General features: G+C 38.6%; 2 protein-coding genes across 2 annotated transcripts in view; both read left to right on the top strand.

Moving 5' to 3' along the window:
* Positions 1–7,873, top strand: part of LOC128746412 (uncharacterized) — a 127,593-nt gene extending 119,720 nt beyond the window's left edge. Inside the window, exons 8-9 of the mRNA XM_053843460.1 lie at positions 3–94; positions 6,920–7,873. Coding sequence (XP_053699435.1) covers positions 3–94; positions 6,920–7,873 — 1,046 coding nt within the window. The remainder of the gene's footprint in view (positions 1–2; positions 95–6,919) is intronic.
* Positions 7,874–15,681: 7,808 nt separating this feature from the next.
* LOC128746411 (sodium channel protein Nach) lies at positions 15,682–17,666 on the top strand. Its single transcript, XM_053843459.1, has 3 exons — positions 15,682–16,421; positions 16,489–16,992; positions 17,051–17,666. The coding sequence occupies exons 1-3, from the start codon at positions 15,682–15,684 to the stop codon at positions 17,664–17,666; spliced, it is 1,860 nt and encodes a 619-aa protein (XP_053699434.1).
* The last annotated feature ends 7,543 nt before the right edge of the window (positions 17,667–25,209 follow it).

The following is a 25,209-nucleotide window of genomic DNA, read 5'->3' as shown; positions in this document are numbered from 1 at the left end:
AGATGACGACTACGGTCAAAAGACAGTTTCCGTGCTGCTAGACGGACAGGAAACTGACCTGGAGATAATCGATCATCCAGCGTGCGAGATGTCGGTAAGTTTCAAGGTGTTCAATCACTGGCTTGCCCAGACTGGGGCACGTGCTCCACCTTTGCCATAAAATTTATTTGATTGCGTACAAATAGTTCCCGTTTCCAATTTCTACTACTACTACTACTACTACTACTACTACTACTACTACTACTACTACTACTACTACTACTACTACTACTACTACTACTACTACTACTACTACTACTACTACTACTACTACTACTACTACTACTACTACTACTACTACTACTACTACTACTACTACTACTACTACTACTACTACTACTACTACTACTACTACTACTACTACTACTACTACTACTACTACTACTACTACTACTACTACTACTACTACTACTACTACTACTACTACTACTACTACTACTACTACTACTACTACTACTACTACTACTACTACTACTACTACTACTACTACTACTACTACTACTACTACTACTACTACTACTACTACTACTACTACTACTACTACTACTACTACTACTACTACTACTACTACTACTACTACTACTACTACTACTACTACTACTACTACTACTACTACTACTACTACTACTACTACTACTACTACTACTACTACTACTACTACTACTACTACTACTACTACTACTACTACTACTACTACTACTACTACTACTACTACTACTACTACTACTACTACTACTACTACTACTACTACTACTACTACTACTACTACTACTACTACTACTACTACTACTACTACTACTACTACTACTACTACTACTACTACTACTACTACTACTACTACTACTACTACTACTACTACTACTACTACTACTACTACTACTACTACTACTACTACTACTACTACTACTACTACTACTACTACTACTACTACTACTACTACTACTACTACTACTACTACTACTACTACTACTACTACTACTACTACTACTACTACTACTACTACTACTACTACTACTACTACTACTACTACTACTACTACTACTACTACTACTACTACTACTACTACTACTACTACTACTACTACTACTACTACTACTACTACTACTACTACTACTACTACTACTACTACTACTACTACTACTACTACTACTACTACTACTACTACTACTACTACTACTACTACTACTACTACTACTACTACTACTACTACGGTTTTTTCCTCTTATTTCTCTTGCTTTTTTCTCCCATTTTGTACTGTTTTTCTCTCGTTTTCATTCGTTTTATTTACTGTTCTCAAACAGAAAATACCATGAAAGAAAAAAAGAAATGATGAAAGAAAGAAATGTGACAAAAAACGGGATAAAAAAGAGGAAAATCGTGGGAGTGAAAAGAATAAAAACTGGCATGGAGAAAATGAAAGGGAAAACGTGACCGATTGGGAGAAAAAACGGGTCATAAAAAGAAAAAAAAAGTGTAAATGTAGAAAAGAAGCGAAAACGAGGAGAAAGAAAATGAGAATAAACTGGACAGAAATGGAGAGAATGCGACAAAAGCCAAATAGAAATAAACAAAAAAGTAAACGAGAAAGTACGGCTGCAGGAAGATAAAGAAAAAAAGGGAAAACGGAAGAGAAAGAGAACAAATAAAGCGGCAAAACAGAACGTGACAGAAAAGGATAAAATAATAATAACTGATGAAACCGAAAAATGGGATAGAAAAACTAAAAAAGACGAATGAAAATTAAATGAAAAATCGAAACATGTCAAAAAATGAGATATGAAAAGAGAAAACTCCGCACAATTGGAGGGAAAACGGAACATAAAAAAATGAAAAAGAAGAAAAGAAAAAGAGGGAAAACGAGACAAAAAAGAAGAACATTGGACAGAAAAACAAAGGAGCAAACGAGAATAAAGCAAACTAGAAAGAAAATGAGGATGACCTCTGGAACTGGAGAATAGACAGGAAATAGAATATTGGAGAGAAAAAATAAGAAAAGGAAGCCAAAAGGGATAAAACGGGACAGCATAGAACACTCGAAAAGGGACAAAAATGCCAAAAAACGGAACGACAGAACGGAGAAAACGAGGAAGAATATAGATGAAAAGCGGAACAGAGAATCAGAACACAGGAGTTAACAGGGGTTAGACGAAAAGGAATAAAAATAATGAGAGAGAAAAAAAGAAAACGGGAAAAAGAGGTCATATAAAAGGAGAAACACGCCATAAAAACGGAAAAGGGAAAATATTTATCCACTAAAAAGATACCAGACTGTGAAAGAAAATGAGAAAAAGCAGAGTTATAAATAAGAGAAAGAGCGAAACAGTCGAAACGGAAAAAAATGATAAAAAACAAGACAGGAAAAGAGAGAAACGGGACTGAAAAAGAGGAAAAATGAAACCCAAAAAGCGGAACAGAGAAACTCAGGCAAAAAGCGGGATAGAAAACAGGAAAATCGGACTAAAGAAAAAGGAAAACGGAAAACCGATGTTGTCATCGATAAACTGGAAAACCGAAAAGAAAAGGAAAAAGGAATACAAGTGAAAGAAAAGGTGGAAATAAAATCAAAAAAGGACGAAGATGAGTAAAAAAGGTGATAAAAAACACCATAGGAAAAAAGAAGAAACAACAAACAATTAACGACTGAAAATGGGAAAAACAGAACGAAACAGAAAAAAAGGAAGAAAAAGAGCAGAACATAATAAGAATAAGAACGGACCGGGTGTCGAACCGGGTTCAAAAATGACAAGAAATGGACAGGAAAAGAGTGAAAACAGGACTAAATCGAGGAATAAAGGCGAAAAGCGGAATAGCGGAAATCAGTCAAAGGACGAAAAACGGTACAGGAAAAGAGAAAGATGAAACAGGGACCAGAAAAAAGGAAACAAGAATAGAGAAATAGAGGAAAAACGATGCATGAAAAGGAGTAAGGAGCATACAACAAGAGAAATTTAAAGGGGAATGAATAATAACGAAAGAGAAAAAACAAAACTTACAGAGTAAACAAGCAAAACGAGAAAAAGTCAAACGGGATCTAAAAGAAGAAAGATGCCATAAAATCCGGAAAATGGGGCAGTAAACGATAAGAAAAATAGGATAAACCGACTAAAGAAAACAATAAAAAACGGAATAAAAAACAATACAAAGGAAAGGAAAGGAAAAAGGAATAACTGTGACAAAAAAGACGGAAAAATAAAATTCAAGAAAGTAAAGGCAGACGAAGACGATAAATAAGTAGAAAAGAAGATAAAAAACAAAAGATGGAAAAATGGGAAAGAAAATAACAAAAAATGAGTGCAATAAATGACTGAAAATAGATATTATTAAGAAGAAGAACGGAACAGTCGAAACGGAACAAAAATGATAAAAACGAGACCCAAAAAGAGGACAGAAAAAAGGAAGAAACAAGACATAAATAGAGGAAAAAACAAACATGAAAGGGAATATGGAACATAAAACAAGAGTAATTTAAAAGGAAATAAAAAGTAACGAAGGAGAAACCCCACAGAGGAAACGGGAGGAAAAAGAGGTAAAACGGGAAAAGTATAAATATGCAATGAAAATGGAAAAATGGAACAGAAAAAAAGAAAAGAACCAGGAAAAACCAGGACGAAAAACAAGAGATGAAAAATTAAAATCGAAATTGAAACGAAAAAGGAATAAACGTGACAGAAAAGGCAGAAAATATAAAATCTAAAAAAGAGAAACAGACGAAGATGAAAAACGAGAAAGAAAAGCGATAAAAAGAGTTGAAAAAAGGACTAGAAAAAGGGGAATAGGTGAAGAGAAAAGGCGGAAAACGGGAAAGAAAATGATTAAAAATGAGTGAAAATATGCGGAAAAACAGGGACTGAAAATAGGGACATGAAACGAAGAAAAACGGAACAATGAAACAGGAAACATGGGACAGAAAAAATGGAGGAATAAGTGGAGAAGAAAAGTCCACGGAAAAAGGAACTGAAAACGAGAAAAAAACGGAATTATAAAGATAAACTCTTTTAAAAGGCGAAAAATGGACGGGATAGGAGAAAGAGGGAACAGGGCAAGAGAAAAAATGAGGTATGAAAAAGAATAAGACATATAAAACATGAGAAATTAGAAGAATGAAAAATATTGAAAAGAAAACTTACAGAGTAAACAAATAAGAAAAACCTACTAAAGAAAACAGTAAAACGGAACAAAAAACACAAAAAAAACAAAAGAAACCCGAAAAAGAAAAAGAAGAGGAATAACGGTGACAAAACAGACGGAAAAATAATATCCAAAATAGGAAAACCGGTGACAGACGAAGACGATAAAGAAGATAAAAAAAACAGGAGGAGAAAAGGAGAAAGATGCTATAAAAATGGCAAAATGGAACAGACAAAAAGAAAAGAAAACAAGGAAAAATGAACTAAAGAAAAAGATAATAAGGAAACAAAGAAATAGACACAAAACAAGAGTTAAAAACTAAAACCGAAAATGAAGGAAAAGGAATAAACGTGAAAGGAAAATTTAAAATCTAAAAAAGAGAAACAGACGAAGATCGAAAAACGAGAAAGAAAAGAGATAAAAAGAGTAAAAACAGAAAAAAAGGGGAATAAGTGAAGAGAAAAGGCGGAAAACGGGAAAGGAAAACATAAAACAAAGAAAACAATGAACAATGAAACAGGAAACACGGGATATAAAACAGGAAAGCAAGAAAAAAAAAGAGAAAAACGGAAGGAAAATTGGAGAAGAAAAACCCACGGGACTGCAAACGAATAAGAACAAGAGAAAAATAGAAAAGAAAACGAGGCTTGAAAACGAATAAGCAACATAAAATAAGAGAAATATAAAGCGGATTTAATCTTCATTCTTTATTTCTATGCATTCTTCTACGAGAAACAAAGCCGAAAGAGGAAAACGGGAAAAAGAGGTCAAACGGGATATGATATAAAACGAGAAAGATGCCACAACAAAACGGGAAAATGGAACAGAAAAAAGCAAAAGAAAAACAGTAAAAACGGACTGAAAGAAAACGAAAGGAATAAATGTGAGAGAATAGACGGAAAAATTAGAATCAAAAAAGGAACAGACAAAGACGAAAAAACGAGAAGGAAAGAAGATATTTTCTTTTGTTTAGATCTTAGCCACTTTAACCAGCTTTGGTCATTCGTGACTTCTGCAGGGTTGGGATTTGAACCCGGGTCCTCGACGTGAGAGGCGTGAATGCCAACCGCTACACCGGGACTGACCCCAGGAAATAAGATTTAAAAAAAGTTAGAAAAAGATGAATTAAGCGAAAAAAGAGAAAAGAAAAGACGGACAACGGACTAGAAAATAACTAAAACCAAACGAAACACGAGGAAAAATGTGATGGAAAACGAAACAATGACACAGGAAACACGAGACAAAATAAAGGGAAAGCAATAGAAAAAAGGGAAAACGGAAGGAAAACAAATGCAAAAACCTTGATAATACAGTAAAAGATAAAAAACGGGAGAAAAATTGAAAAAAAGGACAAGTCTATGAAGAAATACGTACCAAAAAACGAGATAAACGGGATAGTAAAAAAAGAAGCGAGAAATAAACAGAAAAGAAACATAAAACGAGAACATTGGAAGTGAAAAAGAAGAAAACGAGAAAGAAAAAAGGGAAAGAAAAAGAAAAGAAAAATGAGAGTAAAGAAGAGTAATGAGAGTAAATCATAAAAAAACGAAGAAATTGAGGATAAATTGGACAGAAAACTGGAAAACTGGTGAAAAAACCGGGAAAGAAAAAGGAACAGAGAAAGAGGAGGCAACGGACAGAAATTAAAATAAAACCTGAAATGAAAAAAAAAAGAAAAACGAAAAAGAAAAAAAGAAAATGGGAGGAAAAATGTGACATAAAAAGAGAAAAAAGTGGAAAAGAAGGACGAAACGAGAGGAAAAAAATGAAAACGAGACAAACAAGGGAATACGTACCAAAAACAAGAGAAACCAAAAGGGAAAAGAAGAATAGAGAGAGAGAATCCATGAAGGAAACGAGAAAAACGGGACAAATGGGATATAAAATGAGAAAAATGAGACAAAAAATGAGAAGATGGGACAGAAAAAGAAGAAAAGCAAAATAGACATAGAAACATGGGTTAAAGAAATCGGTAAAACGGAGAAGAAAAAGACGAAAAACGGAATATAAAAAAAGAAAATCAAAAAAGGAAATAGGGAAAAAGGGAGCCAAAACATAAGGAATGTGACAGAAAAGAGGGAAAACGGGACATCAAAAAATGAAAAATGGAACAGGGGAACATGAAAAACGAGAAGAAAAGGCGATAAAAATCGTTAGAAAAAGACGAAAGCTGGAAACATAAAAGAGGAGAATGAAAACGGGAAAGGAAATAACAAAACAAAACGAGTAAAAAACATGAGGGAAAACCAGACTGAAAATTAGAAAAAATGGGACGGGAAACGAACAACGAAAGAGAAAACGCGAGACAGAAAAAAGGAAACCGAGAGAAAAAAGCAAAAATGGAAGAAAAGTGAGTGCAAAAATCATGAAAACTATAAAACAAAACAAAAAAAAATGATAGAAAAATTGGAAAAAACGGGACTGGAAGAGAGAAAAAACAACACAGAAAAGAAATAAAACGTTAGAGAATACGACGAAAAATGTCATTTTTACTTTCAAGTAAAACTTCGTGTCTAATTTCGTCTAATTAATCCAGATTCAAATCATATTTTGTCCTATATTAAAGTCCAGTTTTACCTTTAATTTCCAGTCCAGTCACGAGTCTAAGTTCTAGTCCCATTGAACCCAAAAGTCCGGAGGTTTCCACCTAATTGGCTGGTGTTTTTGTATTAACTAATAATGGCCGAATGCCCCACCTTTTGTCCCTTCAGTAAAACGTTGCTTTTTTTTCTTTTTCGGATTCACCCGACAGGAAGAGGCATTCTGTTCGACGTACCACATCGACATCTTCGTTGTCGTTTACTCGGTGGTCGATCGCGGATCGTTCAAAAAAGCCGAAAAAATCCTTCACTTTCTGAAGGATACCGAAATGCTGCTCACCCGGGGAGTCATCCTGGTCGGCAACAAAACGGACCTGGAGCGACAGCGGGAAGTTCCTACCAGTGCGGCTCGCCGGCTGGCGAAAGAGATCGGTGCCAAGTTTATCGAAACCTCCAGCGGAATGGACTACAACGTTGACGAACTGCTGGTGGGAATCGTTGCGCAGGTTAAGCTAAACCCGCAGCGAATCCATCGGCTAACGGACAAACAGCGGAACAGCATTGCCGGGTCGGTCATCCCGCAGCCAAAAACTCCCATCAAGGGCCGCAAGACGGCCATGTCGATGCGGGAGCTAACCGGCCGGGACGCCGCCAGTCGCATTCGGCGAATGGTCCGCCGAAGCAGCATCGGAAAGTTCGGTTCGCAGGATGACGACGACGACGACTACGAGCTGGGCGATAAGCGACTGCGTAAAAAGTTGCAAAACTACCAACAGGACCACCACCAGGACGATGACGGTGAAAGCGACGACGAACGGTCGACGGACAACGAGACGAATCTGCTGAATCGGAAGCGATTCGAGAGCGGTGTTGCCGGTTTGACAGGCGCAAAGCGCCTGTCCTACGACGAGCAGATGCAGCAGGATGCCGAGGGATTGCGATCGTCTCAGCAGGATCCGCACCGATCGCCACAGCACACCATCAGGCGGATCAACTTTATCGACGATAAAGCGCCGACCCCGGCCGGCGGGGCGTGCAGTACGCCGTCCTCGAACCGTTTCGCCAATCGCACCAAACTGCTGCTGACTTCGTTTCTGAAGTTCAAGCGCAATCTGCGCGTTAAACGGCGAAGCTCCGGCAGCTGCAGTGATTTGTTCGTAATTTAAACTGACTTGAGTGTAGGTCCGATTCCACAAAAAAGTTTCCTATATAGAGTTGATTTTTGACGTTTTTACGGTACACATAAAAAGTGCACGAAAATCAGATTTCGGAGCATCAAAATGGGATCAAAGCAAGCAAGGTTTTCATATCTCAGTCGGTAATGAGGGGACACAACGAAACCAAAACTAAAACCAAAACCAAAGTAAGCATTGGCTAGAGCGCGATTGAAAACACGAGTAGTGATAGGTTATGAAATCGTTTTTTACAAGCACCTCTGTTTAGATAGTGCGTGTACTAAGTATGTTGCATTAGTTATTATCAAATCATTACCTATATTGTATGGGCCGTTTTCGTTACGTTTAACATTGTGAACTATTTTTAAGCCAAGTTGTAAATCAAACTGCAAAATGGATTCAACCTAAATCAAAAGCTATATCAAATCGTAGACGTTTGAGTGTTTCTTAAACTGTTTCTAATTATTGATCTAATAATACTTAAAAAACGGACATTATAGTGAGTTATTCAGATCAACGCTCCAAGTACATGTACGCAGTAAGTATAAAAAGAATATTTAACACTATAAAAATAATGACCAATTTAAGACGGGAAGTGGACATGTAACGAAATAATGAAGCAAGATACAGTCAAATCCTAACCTCTTTTTTCGGTAAAAACTCTGTTAATCGCTAAAAACCATCAAATACGCGTGTGTGGCACGGAAATTAAAATGTGTCAAAGTCTTCCTACTATCAAGAACAACAACAAAAAAAAACGATACACCAAAAACGTATGCAACAGAAAACTTACAATTTACGAAACCAAACTTTAACTTGAACTATCCTTCAATTGCATGCATATCGAAGCTATCTATCAGACACACATATCCAAGCCAAACTTTCCAAACGGTCCCACTCGTCCTACTACTTTAGTATCCTTGTGTCATGTCACTGATTCTGCAGTCCCACACAGAGGACGATTGTACATACAGTACAGTAATGCAAGCGGACGGTATAAAAAAGCTCTGATGAACAATAAAATTACTGCTAGCCAAGCCAGCGCCACCGCTGGTGCGCTCGCTGAGAAGAGATGCTAATTGAAAGCTGCCGTGTTTTAATTTTTATACCTATTATTCCTCTGAGCCTGCCCGGCTAAAAGTCTATAAATATATGCTCGTACGCTACTGTGACGTTTTTTGTTGTTTCCGCGGAGGAGGCGGGGACTCCCGCCGCGGAATGATTGGCCCGTTCTCCGGTAATGAAAAAATGCGACACGCAATTTTTTGCATTTGCAATTGCATTTTTACAACCGTATTTTTCCATTATTCATCAGGCGTCGGTTAACTTTACTATACCTACATAGGTAAGTTTTTATTAAAATGAATATTCATCGATTTCGCAAAAATTTAACTAATTTCCTGGATGAGCTTTCGATAGCTGTCAGCGAGCTTTAAAAATAGCAAGCAGGAAATACCGTGGGATGGTACCAGCATGGTCAGCATACCTCCAATTACTAGGCCTACTATGTTTCCGTGTAACAAGACCCTAAAGAGCCAATTTGTCAACACGAAACGAATTTATTTAGGACTAGTAGGGTAACGGATCCATATTTCGCCACCATTATCCAAAAAATTTACGTGAAACGAAACAGAACCAGGTTCTATAAGTTCAGATATTTGATAACATGAAAATATTATACTTCGGACATTTCTCTTACTAATTTCGCCACTTTAGAAAAACCCGATTCAAATAGATTTTAATGTCAAATTTATAAATGAATTCTCTATGTTCTTAATAAATCCAGTTGTTAAATAGATTTTGCTTCGTTTTCAAGTGATTGTTTATGAAACGTTTTTAAAAACCAATAAAATACCAATAAAACCACAAATAAACCAATGAAAAGCAACAAAATAGGAGAAATATTTTTACATTTTGAATAAAATTCACTCATAAAGTAACTTAATTTTCTCTGTCTCCGGTACATATATGCTAATCGAAATTCCACTCAGGAAACTTGTTTGAAATCTGTTGATTTTTGTAACAATATCATCGACTATGGACATATCCGTTACTTTGCCGCAGTTACGAGTAAAGGGACAATTCAACGTCAGTAACCTTCGGTTACTCACGCTGTTGTATTTTGTATTTTGAACGCCATATTGTCATATGTACTCTATACTGTTGACATGTGGCCTAGTATCAGGCTAGATTGAAAAAGATCTGTTAGAATAGGTGTCGCCTTGCCCTTTTGTAGTACATACAGGAAAAAATTTCATCCCTACCTGGTGGTTTGAAGGGTTCAAAGGTGTCAATCGCCCATTCAACCTTGCTTCTAAGACAAAATTTTTAGCCAAAGTACAGGTATAATTAACCCTGTTTCTATCTATCCTAGTCATTTCATTCACTATTTCAGGGATATCTGTCCTGGTTTCAAGAGACAGTTCTTGATGCTGGTGTACCTTGGTTTTCACAAGAGGTAATGATGGAACTTGGAAAGTGGGTGCTCATCAATAACTCTATCGTTTCATTTGTAGAGCTGGTAAAAGAGCCATCCTCTTTTTTCAACTTACCTATCCCATTTGAGTGACCTTTAGCAAGAATTTTCTGCAAGCTGTCAGTCGATGGATTATTTTCTATGTTTTCACACGTATGCCTCCAGTTAATTCTCTTTGATCTCCGAATTTCCCTATTATAGGCAGTCGGGGGTCGGGGCTTATTTATATGTCTCCCACTGTTGTGTCTGTTCGGCCCGGTTGAACAACTTCCGGGTCTTTCTCCGAGATTTCTCTAAAGTTTTGTCCCACCAAGGCACATCTCTGTTCGTAGAGCGTTCCTTTGCAGAACAGCTTTCAAGGTAGGCTTGTTGAATCAGGCTAGAAAGTTGCTTTTAATTTTTTTCAAGTTCGTTTTGCATTTTCGCGCAACCTTTCAAGCTCTTGACTCCATTCCTGGGATCGCTTATGATTTCAATATGTTGTTGATTAGTCTCATAATCGAATATTATTTGCTTATATGATCGGACAAGGATTCTTCGTCCAATACATGCCAGTTTTTTATTTTATCAGTCACCGTCGGACTGCACAAAGTTAGATCAAGTAGGGTAACTGGTGGTAAAATGCCCAGTCGGGGCAAAATGCGCCGCTGTTATATTTCACGAAATACTAACTTTTAAACAGTAATTAAGATGCCAATCGCTTCTATTTTACGTTATAAACTTGTGTTGATCATATAAGCTTTCTATATTAGGTAAATCCTATGAAAAACGCAAAATAAATTTTCAGGCTTATTTCTTACAATTTTCAGAACTTTTTTCGTAAGACATTACTCCACCCATAAACAGTATTACGTACCTGTAAACTGCTCTTCTTATGAGCAATGGTCTTGGTATTCAGCAGCCAACGTAAAATTTCTTAATTGAATTTTTATTTGTATGATTTAAACGATTTTTTCAAATACGTTTTAGCGGGGCAAAATGCGCCAGTGCAACCAAACGTTCGCCGATCTAGTAGCCCACGCGCATCTAGGGACCATTCAAAAATGACGTCCATTGCTTATGGAGGGCGGAGGGGGGTGTCAATTTTGTAACAGGTTGTGACAAAGGGGGGGAGGGGGTCTAGGCAAATGTGACATCTGCCGAAGAAAATTTTAAGAAAAAGAAAAATTTGTTTCTCTGTCATTCATCACTCAGCGATTTATTTCGATTTTCGAACTTATCTTACTTCAGCAGCAGGGCCCGACATTGTCGAAACAAATAAATGAAACTGATTCTCTCCTACCTTTGCTTTACTCAAGAAGCGAGTTGTTTTGTTGAACAGAATCTTTCAAACAAGCTTCAATTGAAACTTGTAATTGCTCCAGCTGACGGCGCTTGAAAGCAGGCACAATTTGTCAATGTTAACTAGATAGACCACGCGTTACATTGAAGGATATATGTAAATCAAATTCAGTTCATTTGCTAGCAAAGTTTCTAGCCTTTTACTAAGTATTTCATAGAAAAGTACAATGAACTCTAAAAGTCACGATGTAGTGAAACCTTCGTTTCGCCGACGCAGATTGAAGCTTGATTTGAAACGGAGCGGTGCTACTTTAATTGAAGCCAAAGCTTCATTTTTTCATTGATTTGTGACGATTTGCAATTGATGGTTGTTAGAGCAATTGTTCGCAGTTAATAAATCGTGCCCATAAAAATATTTTTACTAATAAAATTACATACAAGCAAGTCAGCAATTCGATAAAAAAACTGTAAAAAAGCAGCAAATGTCTACTCGCTGGGTAGAGAAAGTTAACAAAACAAACGTGGAATTTTATAATTTCGTTAAAAAGATAACTCTAAGATCAGTTTATTAACATTAGCATTAGCATATGAGGTTGCAAACATCGTAGATGGCTATATAATCGCATTATATACCTGATGTCTACGTCCGAACAACCGCAGGGGAAGTGGGTAGGAATGTTAGTGATAGCATCTACTTTTGAAAGTGCAGGGAACCCATACTACTTTCATAAGTGTTACAGGAAAACAGAGGATATCGTGTTAGTAGGGCAAGGTAAACAATAAGAATCAAGAGGATTCAATAATAAAGTATATATAGTACATAATGAGTATAAATGGGTAAAAATAGAAAAATCTCACCAACAATCCATCGAGTGAAATATAATTGCGTCATTTGAATTTCCATCAGTTCATCTAATATCCAATAATTTAATTTTTCGTTCTAACTCTAAGATCAGTTTATCCGGAAAAATCTCGAAATTTATATTTCTGTTTTTCGAGAAAATACACGACTGTTATTTTCTATGTTTTTAAATTCATAATCTAACTCTTAAAAGGTTAAGCTATTTTTACAAACTGCTTTTCGTTTTCAACGCGCTGACTTGTGTGACGTCCAAAGGGGGGGAAGTTGAGTTTTGTGACAAAATCTGACAGAGGGGGAAGGAGGGGGGGGTCTAAAAACAGAAATTTGGTGGACGTCATAATTGAATCGTCCCCTAGGCAAATGTCAAAACGTTGGTAAAGAGCAGTGTTGTCAAGGGGTCGGTCACTCGGCACAGCCGTTTTTATGTTAGGCGACTTGAAACGAACCGAACTGTGCCGATGCTGTACCGAAAGTGCCGAACTGCAAGATTTGTTAAATTCGTTAAAATCTGATAGATCTGGCAACCGTGCGAGATGATTTTGACAACTGGCAGTGCTCCCATTTCATATGTAAAATTGAACCGGAGGTGTGTAAAGCCCTATAAATGTTATTTTTATAAGGCTTTAAAGGAGTGCCGTTTGATATCTCTGCAGTGCCGGGGCACTATGTGCTGAGTGTCCGACCCCTTGATCCTGAGTTAAGTTAAGTAAGTTAAGTAAAAAACTGTTCTACCTTAGGGCTTATTTTTTAATTTCTTGAAATGCATTCTGCATTGACGGATAATATGATATTTTTCTTAACGTGGGCATTATACCCACAGTCCCCCTACCTCTTGTCTTATTGCATTTACACTGATATGAAATCTAAAAGTATAGTTACTATATAAGTTCGGCGGATACAAAAATCGGGAGCCAATTAAACGTCAAAAGCGGAGCCAAACGTTTTTCAAAATTCGATTTGTGAGAGTAATGTTAATAAACACACTTTATTTTCATAGAAGTAGTCATTTTCAACACCAGCTACTGTTTTACCTGACTCACTGCGAATATGCGTATTATTGAAATAAAACGTAACCATACGTTTTATTCGTTTATAACGCATGTGCAGTTAATATCGATAATAAACGATTTTTTATAAGTTGTGCTTTTGTTATAGCATTTAATTTGTAAAAAGTTGCATAAATAACAATTCAGTTTCACAATACAATTATTGCGTACTACTCGCACTTGAAATATAACGTTTAAGTACGTTATTTTTAGTGATCAAAATTAACGATATTTTCGATACAAAGGCGATATTTTTCGAAACCTTTCGAACCAACACGATCCCGCGAACACAACGCATATTCGCAGTGAGTCAGGTAAAACAGTAGCGATTATTTTCCGTAAAAACCTGCACATTTCTCCATAATTTCAAAATTCAGGGATGCCAACTCGCCTGGTTTTCTATCCGCCGAACTATATATATATAGTAACTACATATAGTGTAAACCAGTGATAAATGATATCCCAGATTATTAATTTATTTTTTTCCGTTCAACCGTAAGTTGAATGTTCAATCACAAATATTTTATGTTTCGAGCAACCTCCTTAAACCTGTTAACATTAATTTCAAGTCAGTTACTTAAAGTTGACTAGTTTTCAAAATGCGATATCATCGCCAATTACCAGATGTAGCGTGATTGTAGACTGATGAAACTCTTAGTGGAACTACAAACTCTAAGAAACGGATAAAACTTATATACAGAGCACGGGCATTTAGGAAATTTAAGCTTGTCTTCTTGTATAAAATATATAGGAATGTTTCAGAGCATTTATTACAATACAGCAAAATCAAAAATTTGCGTGACAAACATTTGCAAACAGTTGCTTTGTCGAATTGAACCTGCCTTCGTAGTCCTACGTGAGCCCATCGTTCGGGCCCCTAGGCACAGACCTTCCTACTTTTTTCGTTTAGTAACGTGAGAATGTTGACAATAAAGCACTACAAAGCCTAGATGCTACATCTCGTTTTCGGAACCTAACCTTATGCCGTTTTATATGACAGATAACTCAACCAATTTAGACTCGAGATTCGAACATGCAACGACCGCTTTGTGTCGTACCTCGAAAGTCAACTGGAAGCCTCTGAAGTTGCCAACTGTTATCAGTATATACTGTTACTGTAGAACTGTCCATGGATATAATTGCTACTATTAGGCTATTATTACATTCGCATTATTATAGGCCTAAAATCAATTATTTAAATCCAGATTATAGTAGAATTGAATCAAAGTACACTGAAAAATTGTATTGTCAAGAAATGAATCATGAGTAAACATGCCTACTGTTTTACCTGACTCACTGCGAATATGCGTGTTATTGAAATAAAACGTCATCATGTGTTTTATTCGTTTATATGCATATTCGCATATGCAGCTAATATCGATAACAACCGATTTTTTTATAAGTTGTGGTTTTGTTATTGCATTTAACTTGCAAAAAGTTGCATAAATAACAATTCAGTTTCACAAAACAATTATTGCGTACTACTAGCACTTGCAATATAACGTTTAAGTACGTTATTTTTAGTGATCAAAATCAACGATATTTTCGATACAAGGGCGATATTTTTCGAAACCTTTCGAACCAACACGATACCGCGAATACAACGCTATGCGCAGTGAGTCAGGTAACACCACCCCATCGGCATGCAACCATGTTTTCACCGCTAACATCTCGTGTGTGCGAAAATGAGATAGCATATCAGCACTGCGGTTCACTCAACTGCCAGCAGTCTGATTTGGGCCCGCTGTCAAATTTTGAGCCCAGGACATGTTGTCGCTGACGTTTACTGCAGCTCGATATAGAGATGTCGATGGGGTGGGTAACACAGTAGCTCCTTTGCACCATGCAAAACATACAGCTTGGGTGTAACTTATAACCTTCGTTACAATACTTCGCCTAGCAGTTAAACCATATGACCAAAAATTATATCCCAATCATGCAACGTAACATCAATTAGCGCAGATCCCACCAGCCGATAAGCCGATATGTATTACATTTTTCGGTATGGTCCTAATAATCCTTGGTCACGCAACCGAAATCCAGTCATGCACTTCGGACGAACGCAATCGACCGTTCGACAGTAAGTGACCGACAAGCGACATAAAACTAGACAACAGAGCGACAACGACGACGAATGGAACTCAACCAGATTAACAATGGTTTGGATCCCAAATCGCAAAAGCGAAAACGTGCCAAAAAACCCAAAGCGAAAAAAGTGAAAAAGGAACGCAAACCCAAGGACCCATTCGGCATGCTGCACCTGCTGCGCAGCAGTCTCCTCTATCAGACGAAGGAGTTTTTCAAGAACTCCACCCTGCACGGAGTGCGATACATCGCCGAAGAGGGCCGCCCGTTTATGGAAAAATTCATGTGGTTCTGTTTCGTGATAACCGGTGCCGTCGCAGCCATCGTAATCATCTTCAGTTTGTGGGAAAAGTTCCAAACTAATCCGACTATTACCGGGCTGGACACGGACTTTCACAACCAGGAGGTAATCTTTCCAACGGTGATGGTCTGTCCAACCGAACCGTACGACGAGAAGAGTCTCCAGGAGTTGGCTTTCGTCACGCTTGCGAACTACGAGGACGATTCGGAACAGTACGAGCCCTTCCTACGGACCCTCACCCAGCTGACGTATGACAATATAGGCAAAACCTTTGCGCTAACCGAAAACTTGACTGACCCCAAAGTGCTAGCGAGCAAAGATCTCCGAAAGCTGGCCTTCAAATCGGCCGTCCATTGCAATGCGACGTTCAGCTATTGTCGCTATAAGGACGAACCAATCGATTGCTGTCAGTACTTCAAATCCGTATACTCCGAGTGGGGATTTTGCTATTCCTTCAACTCCCGCTTCGTTTCTCAATCCTATGTCGAGTAAGTCGAACTTTTTGTACACTTCTCTTCTAGTTCCACAACTTACACTTAATCTTTCCAACAATAGGGAACGCAACTCGGAGGTAAACTATCTGTACGAAACGGACAAAAAGTGGGGCTTGACGTTTGCCCCGCTTCGCCAGTCGCTCGTGTTTGTCCACTCGCACAACGAAATCTCCGGCCGAGACTTCCGGCCGCAGGTTCAGTGGGATCAGAACTTTGCGATCGATTTCCTGATCTCGATGAAGCAAACCTACACCACGGAAGACGCCCGGCAGCTGTCGATCGGTCAGCGTAAGTGCATCTTTCCCGACGAGGTGCGGCTGCACTACTACCAGGACGAGTACACCTTTTCCGGGTGCATGAAAGAGTGTCGCATCCGGAAGTTTCTCAAATTTTGCCGATGCATTCCGCCGTTTTTCGCTCCACCGGTGTCGCTGCCCTTTTGTGAAATCGCGCAATTCGAGTGTATGACTCGGTACATTGAGAACATTTCATCCATTGCCGAGTGTCACCACTGCGAGCTCGGTTGTCATAATACCGTTTACGATATTGAGAAGTATTCCAAGATGTAAGTATCGTCCCACTGCTTAATTTGGAGTGTTTATTGACGCATTGTAATTCAACAGAATGAACAGCGACGTAAACAAAGAACCAGTGGTAACCATCGAGTATCTCACGTGGCCTATAATCCGCTACAAACGGGAAGTACTCTTCGGGTGGGTCGACCTGCTGGTCTCCTTCGGAGGTATCGCCGGTCTCTTTCTCGGTTTCAGCCTTCTCTCCGGGGTAGAAATCATCTACTTCTTCACCATGCGAGCGTGCTGCATGGTGTACAAAAACCGTGACGAACTGATCGCCATCGAGCAAGAGAAACTGAAACGTCCCCCACCGCGGTACGACCTCCGACTCAAACCGGACTTCCGGTCCAGCATCGTTCCCCCAGCGCCGTCATCGTCTCCTCCGCAAACCGACCTAATAAGACGAACAAAACACGTCTCCACGATTGGGCTGATCGATCGGGAATTCCAAACCGTCAAGGTTCCCGACGGGAACGGAATGCTGCTGCTTCCCGGAGCGATCAGTTCGCGCCATCTGCAGCGGTTCGAACGAATGCGAACCCACGTACGGGCGAATATTTTCCGTCCCGTTCAGGTGGCTCCGTACAGCGATCAGATTATGCCACTCGATAGGAACTGGATTCGCACCAAGGAAGGACTGTTCTACAATGGTTATCTGCCCTGAGCGGGCACGGATACTGGCGAGAGTGTCATTAGTGTCCTTTTAGTCGTCCACTTAGAAGTTATCTGGCGCTTTGAATCCCTAACTCGTTTGGTTTGACTAGTAGTTGGGTAAGAGTTTTACACATAAAAAATTGTTAAAAGTTGACATAAAACATATGGATTCAACGTGTTTTGACGTTAAAACATTATCCGAATGTTAGTCTAAAGATTTTGGCATGAAAAATTTCAAACCAAATTTCAATTTTTTTTTTTTTTTTCAAAGGATCATAAGTATCTCGGAATACGCTTTTTAGACGTTTCTAACTCGAATTTATGTACGTTGCGTTTGCAATATTCGGCCAACAGATAGTAAACAAACCCCAAATAGATGTCAAATGGGCGAACCGCGTTCATTTGTGACATCACCGTGCAAAACCTTATTATACTCTATAAAATCTGGCGAAAGGCCTGCGCAGAATTCGTACTTTACGGTTGCGTTTGCGTTAACCTGACTGTTCTCCCATACAATTTGACAGATTATCTATCAGATCTACGCAAACGCTACCATAAAGTAGGGCACTATCAATATATCCGAAGAAATCTACACCAAAGAGCTCAAAACCCTCGCTAGGTTATCTTTTACAGTCTTTTCTATAATCTGTATGCATACTACTGTGTTACCTGACTCACTGCGAATATGCGTTGTGTTCGCGGGATCGTGTTGGTTCGAAAGGTTTCGAAAAATATCGCCTTTGTATCGAAAATATCGTTAATTTTGATCACTAAAAATAACGTACTTAAACGTTATATTTCAAGTGCGAGTAGTACGCAATAATTGTATTGTGAAACTGAATTGTTATTTATGCAACTTTTTACAAATTAAATGCTATAACAAAAGCACAACTTATAAAAAATCGTTTATTATCGATATTAACTGCACATGCGTTATAAACGAATAAAACGTATGGTTACGTTTTATTTCAATAATACGCATATTCGCAGTGAGTCAGGTAAAACAGTAGGTGCTAAAAGTTATAACGCATATCGAATATTCACGACCAAAAATTCATCGATTTTTGGGAATTTTGCCAACCTGCGGGCAGGCTTGGCATACACTTTTCGCTTCGATTTTGCTCTTTTGATTACTGCACCTCAGCCAAGCAAAATTTGAAAAAGTGATGTATGGGACGTTTGTAGAATTTGTTATTATCTACACTATTGCTGAAGTAAGCATTACTGTGCATTTTGTATTTATGGTGCTATAAGGCTGCTACTCTCTTGGTAGCAAAAAGAGCGCTCTTTTTGCTACCAACGGCATTGATGCCCTACAGCGCCGTAAATACTAAAGATAAAACTTCACTTTCTTCAGCAATATTATAGATAATTACTACTGTTTTACCTGACTCACTGCGAATATGCGTATTATTGAAATAAAACGTAACCATACGTTTTATTCGTTTATAACGCATGTGCAGTTAATATCGATAATAAACGATTTTTTATAAGTTGTGCTTTTGTTATAGCATTTAATTTGTAAAAAGTTGCATAAATAACAATTCAGTTTCACAATACAATTATTGCGTACTACTCGCACTTGAAATATAACGTTTAAGTACGTTATTTTTAGTGATCAAAATTAACGATATTTTCGATACAAAGGCGATATTTTTCGAAACCTTTCGAACCAACACGATCCCGCGAACACAACGCATATTCGCAGTGAGTCAGGTAACACAGTAGCTCTACAAATGCCCCATGCACCACTTTTTCATATTCTACTTGGCTGAGGAGCAGTAATCAAAAGAGCAAAATCAAAGCGAAAAGTGTATGCCAAGCCTGCCTGCGGGGCAAAATGACCATCCTTTTCAAAAGCTAATAAACCTTCATTGTATTTCACGTACAGTACCGCCCCGCTAATCCGACAAATTTATAGCCGGATTAGCGAATTTTGACTTGATAATCCGACAGTCAAACTGACGTCAGTGTGAGTTTGAAATGTGGTTTTGTTTACATCCATACGTAAACAACTCCGGAAATTTTTGAAAATATTTGTCGTAAGTACGCAATAACTATGTTTTATACGCGGTAATACTCAATTTCGTCAACAAAATACTTTGAAATTCTTAGTTAGTGTCGAAATAAGCACAAGCATATCAGCCTATTGAGAATAGCAATGAAAATATTATAGCCATGGCAAAAGTGAACGTAGTTAGAAGCAGCACCGTGTACCATTTCCATTTAGTTAGAAAGAGTGCCATTCTGACTTTAACGGAGAAGCCAAACGAAGGTAGTGTTCGATTGAAAGAAGTCAAGTACAATACGTTTTAATTCGGAATTTTCCGGATTAGCGAGATCCGGACTATTGAGTCGTCGGATTATTGGGTGTCGGATTAGCGGGGGGATACTGTATAATGTAAATAATAAATATTATGGATTCAAGCTGCTCATAAACTATTTTAAACATTTATTTAAATAATTTGGAGTGTTTAGTTAACCATAAAAAAGTTGTTCATTGAATGTACGTATTCCTCTGTGGTCATTATTAGACAGAAATATGTTAAACAATGAATATTTTAATCGAAAACAAATAAATATGCATGTTTATTCCGTTACAAATATTTTATGCAGCGATTGTTGCAAGTAGATGTATTTTTTAAAAGCAATTTGTGGTAAATACATTATCTGCATAATTGGTGCAATATCAACATCTGATTTATTGCTAAAATCAATGCCAATGAACGATAACTCATTCGTTAAATGAAAATTTTTAAAAATCATGATTATAACCTTATTTTATGGCTGCGCAGTATTGCACTCGTGAAATTCCTTTGTAGTTCTTTATGCAAAAATAAAGCTTGGTGACGATAAATCTTTACGTTTAATTTTCAATAATACAGTTGGATTTCGAATTTGGCATGGTTCGATTTTGGCATGCCTCGATTTTGGCAACAAAAGTATTCGTTTTTGGCAACACACGATATTTTACTTCCAAAAATATGCTTAAATATCAATTAATTTCCGCATACATGCTTTAAATGACGAAGAAATGATGCCCTCCGTATGTTCATGAAAAAAAGTTATGTGATTTCGAACAATAATATTTTTATTGCCGTAGGACTACGTCTTACCGCAGGGTGCCAATAACTTATTTGCACCGCACGGATAGCTCTTGTCGGACTTTTTAAACATAAAATGGTTGCAATCGTTGATTAATGATATTTAGTCAATTTCTAAAGCATTTACATTAAATTTTTTCATATCGAAAAAGGATCTCGATTTTGGCACGGTTTCGATTTTGGCAACATAGGCGACACGTATTTGTTGCCAAATTCGAAATCCTACTGTATCGATACGAATATTTGAACTCCTTCATAGATCGATACTCGCATTTAAAACATTTTCTTTGTCAGTAATTTGATAAAAATCTTTAAAGATATTACACTAAATTTCGTTCAGTATGAAAGTATCGCAAAAACTTTAATTTTCTTCGCAGATATTTATCTAAAACTACTTCTGTTTTGATATTTACCATTGTATCTTTTAACATTGACAAAGGATAATGAAGAATGGCATCGATGCGTATACATATGCATATATGATGTATGTTCAACTATAGTTACTATATATATAGTTCGGCGGATAGGAAATCGGGAGCCAAATAAACGTCAAAAGCGGAGCCAAAAGCTTTTCAAAATCCAAAATGCAGGAGTAATGTTAAAAAAACACACTTTATTTTCATAGAACTAGTCATTTTCAACACCCGCCAGTGATTATTTTTCGTAAAAACCTGCACATTTCACCATAATTTCGAATTTAATTTCATAAATCTGGGATGCCAATTCGCCTGGTTTTCTATCCGCCGAACTATATATATAGTAACTATATGTTCAACCCGAAATTAACCATATGTTGGCTGAATCATTTGAACTGAGCACTGAACCCAAACATCTTCCTCTGCCAGTTTCGCCAAATTAGTTCGCCACTCTCGTACATAGACGAATTCGCCAATATGTTAATACATACATGGGGTCCTTTAGAATATGATTGCCAGTTTTATCTAAGCTCCCCAAGAGTAGTCGTAAATCTGAAGATTAATGGTACAGTTTAGAAATTGCATGGGTTCGAAACTTGCCCGAGCCAAAAATAAGAACAAAAAAAATTCGTGAAGATTAATAACGAATTGGCGACAGAAATTGACATTTATTTTTGAAGATGACGGTTGATATCGATATTTTGGTGAGGATCTTTATAAAGTAAACTTTAATTTTCTATTATTATAAGTTTGTAGGAATTTGTTTATTGCGGTGGACGTATTTGTTTATTTGTATAAAAATATCAACAGGCCCACTGGCTCTACCGATACACTTAAACTAGCATCTACGTGCTAGTGCCAGGAAACGAGTTTTCAGTACAGACGGTAGATAATCTGCAGACGCGCAAAGAGAAAAATTACCACTTCGGCAACACTTTTTTTTTGTTTATTTTATTTAAACAGTTTTGGCAACCAGTCAGAATTGGATCAATCTTCCTATAATCAGCAGTAAGTTGCGTAAATCGCGATTCGTGGAACTTCGCGAATTACAACGCATATTTTCCAAATTGAACAAGCCAATTGAATTTTTTAAAGCATTATATTATATATTGAGGGTAACTAATCCATATGTTGTTAGTAAATCAATAGTTTAAGTTTTAACATTTCGGGTAGATTACAAAACTTAGTCTTCCCTGCCTATACGAAACACAAGTTTGTTTACTTTGCTCATTTGGAGCCTCTATTTGACGGTTCGATTGGTGTTTTATGCCACGCTCTTTGCGCGTCTGTAAAACGAAAACCCCAACCTATTCTGGATGTGTGACGAGTGCGTAAAACTAATGAAATTTGCGCGCTTCAAAAGTGTGGTTTCGTCTCTCGGAAATGTTATCTCTACCGTCATCGAGGGCCAAATAAATGGAATCTCTGAATTCAAAGACGAAATTGTCAGGAATAACCATCAGGTTGCAAAACTCGCTGACGAGGTCAATGCTGCAACCCCGATGCGGATACCTGACCGCGATCGTCCTTCAAAACGTCGCCGAGGTGACTCGGTGACTCCGAATAAACCGGCCACCCGAACGAGACCCGTCGAGAACCGTGATAAGCTTGTGGTCAGTTCCCCACCCAATTTATTCTGGGTGTACTTGTCGCGTTTCCACCCCACCGTGACCACTGACGCCGTCGAAGGACTAGTTCAGGATGGCCTACAGATTCGGGATGCCATTCGAGTTGTTCCCTTAGTAAAAAAGGGTACTGACCTCCAGTCGCTAAATTTCGTGTCCTTCAATGTTGGCATTCCCTTTAAGTACAAAACTGCGGCCTTGACCCCCGACTGTTGACCGCAAGGAATCGCTTTTAGGGAATTCGACGACGCTCGTTCGAATCCAGCGGTATGGCTTCCCCCTATCCCCACCACTCCACCTGCAACTCCAGCCGTTAAACCACCCGGTAACCCGACATCTTATCCGTGACTCCGATGGCGTTGGACTCTCCAGTCCCTTTAGAGCCGTCGACTTCAGACGCCTAGTTGCTGAAATTCAGGCGATACCGGAATGCATCGAGTACAGCACCATGGAAGACCGCTCTCAAGAAATTTTCAAAATATCGAACGTTGCCACTCCGTAACCAATACTTTGAACGATTGAGTCGCTCCTGTTTCCGGAACTACCTGAGCAACATCGAACGTAGACTAAAAAGGAATCCCAAATCCTTTTGGAAGCACGTCAACGAGCAGCGGAAGGACAACGGGCTTCCTTCGATAATGTTCCTGGGTACTGAAACTGCCAGTATCACAGAACAGATTTCCCAACTATTCGCGCGGAAATTCTCCAGTGTATTTACTGACGAAAGGTTGACAAGAGAAGAGAAGTAATTTCCGCAGCCGTCCAGTGCGTCCCCGTACTTAGCCATTGTCTCACCTTTCTATCGACGACGCGATGGTCATATCAGCCGCCGCGAAGCTAAAATCCTCTCGTACTTCTGGACCGGATGGTATTCCGTCTCATCTGCTGAAACAGTGTATCAACGCCTTGGCTGCTCCGATGAGCCACCTGTTCAGTTTATCAATCAGTACAGGTGTCTTCCCAACAATATGGAAATCGGCATACATGTTTCCTGTTCATAAAAAGGGGAATAGGAGAAATGTGAATAACTATCGCGGCATCTCTGCACTAAACTCAATATTAAAACTGTTCGAGCTTGTTGTGTACGCACCTGTATTTGCATTCTTTAAGCAATATGTCGTAGACGATCAACACGGCTTTATGCCCCAGCGGTCCACGACAACCAATCTTCTAACTCTTACGTCCGACGTGATAAAAAGTTTTGACGACCGGTCGCAGACGGACGTTATTTACACGGATCTTTCCGCTGCTTTCGACAAATTGAACCATCGAATCGCCATCGCGAAACTGGACAAACTCGAAATCGGAGGCTCGTTGCTACGATGGTTTAATTCCTACCTCTTCGATCGCCACCTAGAAGTTTGCATCGACGGGTTCACCTCCAGACCTTTCACTGCTAACTCTGGAATTTCACAAGGTAGCCATCTCGGACCTCTGGTTTACCTCATTTACTTCCACGATGTCAACTTCCTGCTTAAATGCCCGCGACTCTCTTTTGCCGATGATCTGAAACTGTATGCTAAAGTCGATAGCCGTCCGACGCCGCGTTCCTGCAAGAGCAGCTACTGATCTTTGCAAAATGGTGCACAGACAACCGCATGCTGCTAAATTCCGACAAATGTGAAATATTTACATTCTCAAGGAAATTGAACCCTCTCGTTTTCGACTACATTCTATCAGACGTGCCTCTACGCCGCGAAAATTGTGTTAAGAGGGGGAAACTTGGGAATACTGCTTGACTGATAAGGCCTGCAGGAATCGGGGATTTATCATGCGTATCGCCAAGAACTTCAACGACATCTACTGCCTCAAAGCTCTCTACTGTGCTCTTGTCCGGTCCAACCTTGAATACTGCGCTCCTATGTGAAGTCCTTACTACCAAAATCGAGTTGACCGAATCCAGTCAGTGCAGCGCCGATTCATACGTTTTGCACTTCGAAGATTGAACTGGAACGACCCCTCTCAGCTGCCCTGCTATGAACAACGCTGCAGACTCATCGATCTTGACCCATTGAACACTCGTCGCGACGTGATCAGAGCAATGGCTGTCGCCGACATGCTGACCTCGAGAGTGGATTGCCCATGTCTACTCGCGAACCTCAACATATACGCCCAAAGTCGTGTTCTACGCAACGATCCATTTCTGCGTGTACCGCATCGGCGAACCAACTATAGCACATTTAGCAGAATCATCGGTCTGCAACGCCATTTCAATCGATTTACACATAGCTTCGACTTAAACGTCAGCCGCGATGTCAAACTGAAAATGAACGAAGAACAACGGCCAGAGCATGAGAAAAAGAAAACCGTCTTCGCGACTCTCTTTCTCTCAGCAGATTAGTCATCACAAAAGAATTTCGCAATATTATAAAATGTTTCAAGCATTTGTGCAATATTTATGATATGTT

The sequence above is a fragment of the Sabethes cyaneus genome, chromosome 1, assembly GCF_943734655.1.
Source record: "Sabethes cyaneus chromosome 1, idSabCyanKW18_F2, whole genome shotgun sequence".
Lineage (NCBI taxonomy): Eukaryota > Metazoa > Arthropoda > Insecta > Diptera > Culicidae > Sabethes > Sabethes cyaneus.
The sequence above is the reverse complement of the archived record's forward strand: the minus strand, read 5'-3'. Positions and strand labels throughout refer to the sequence as shown.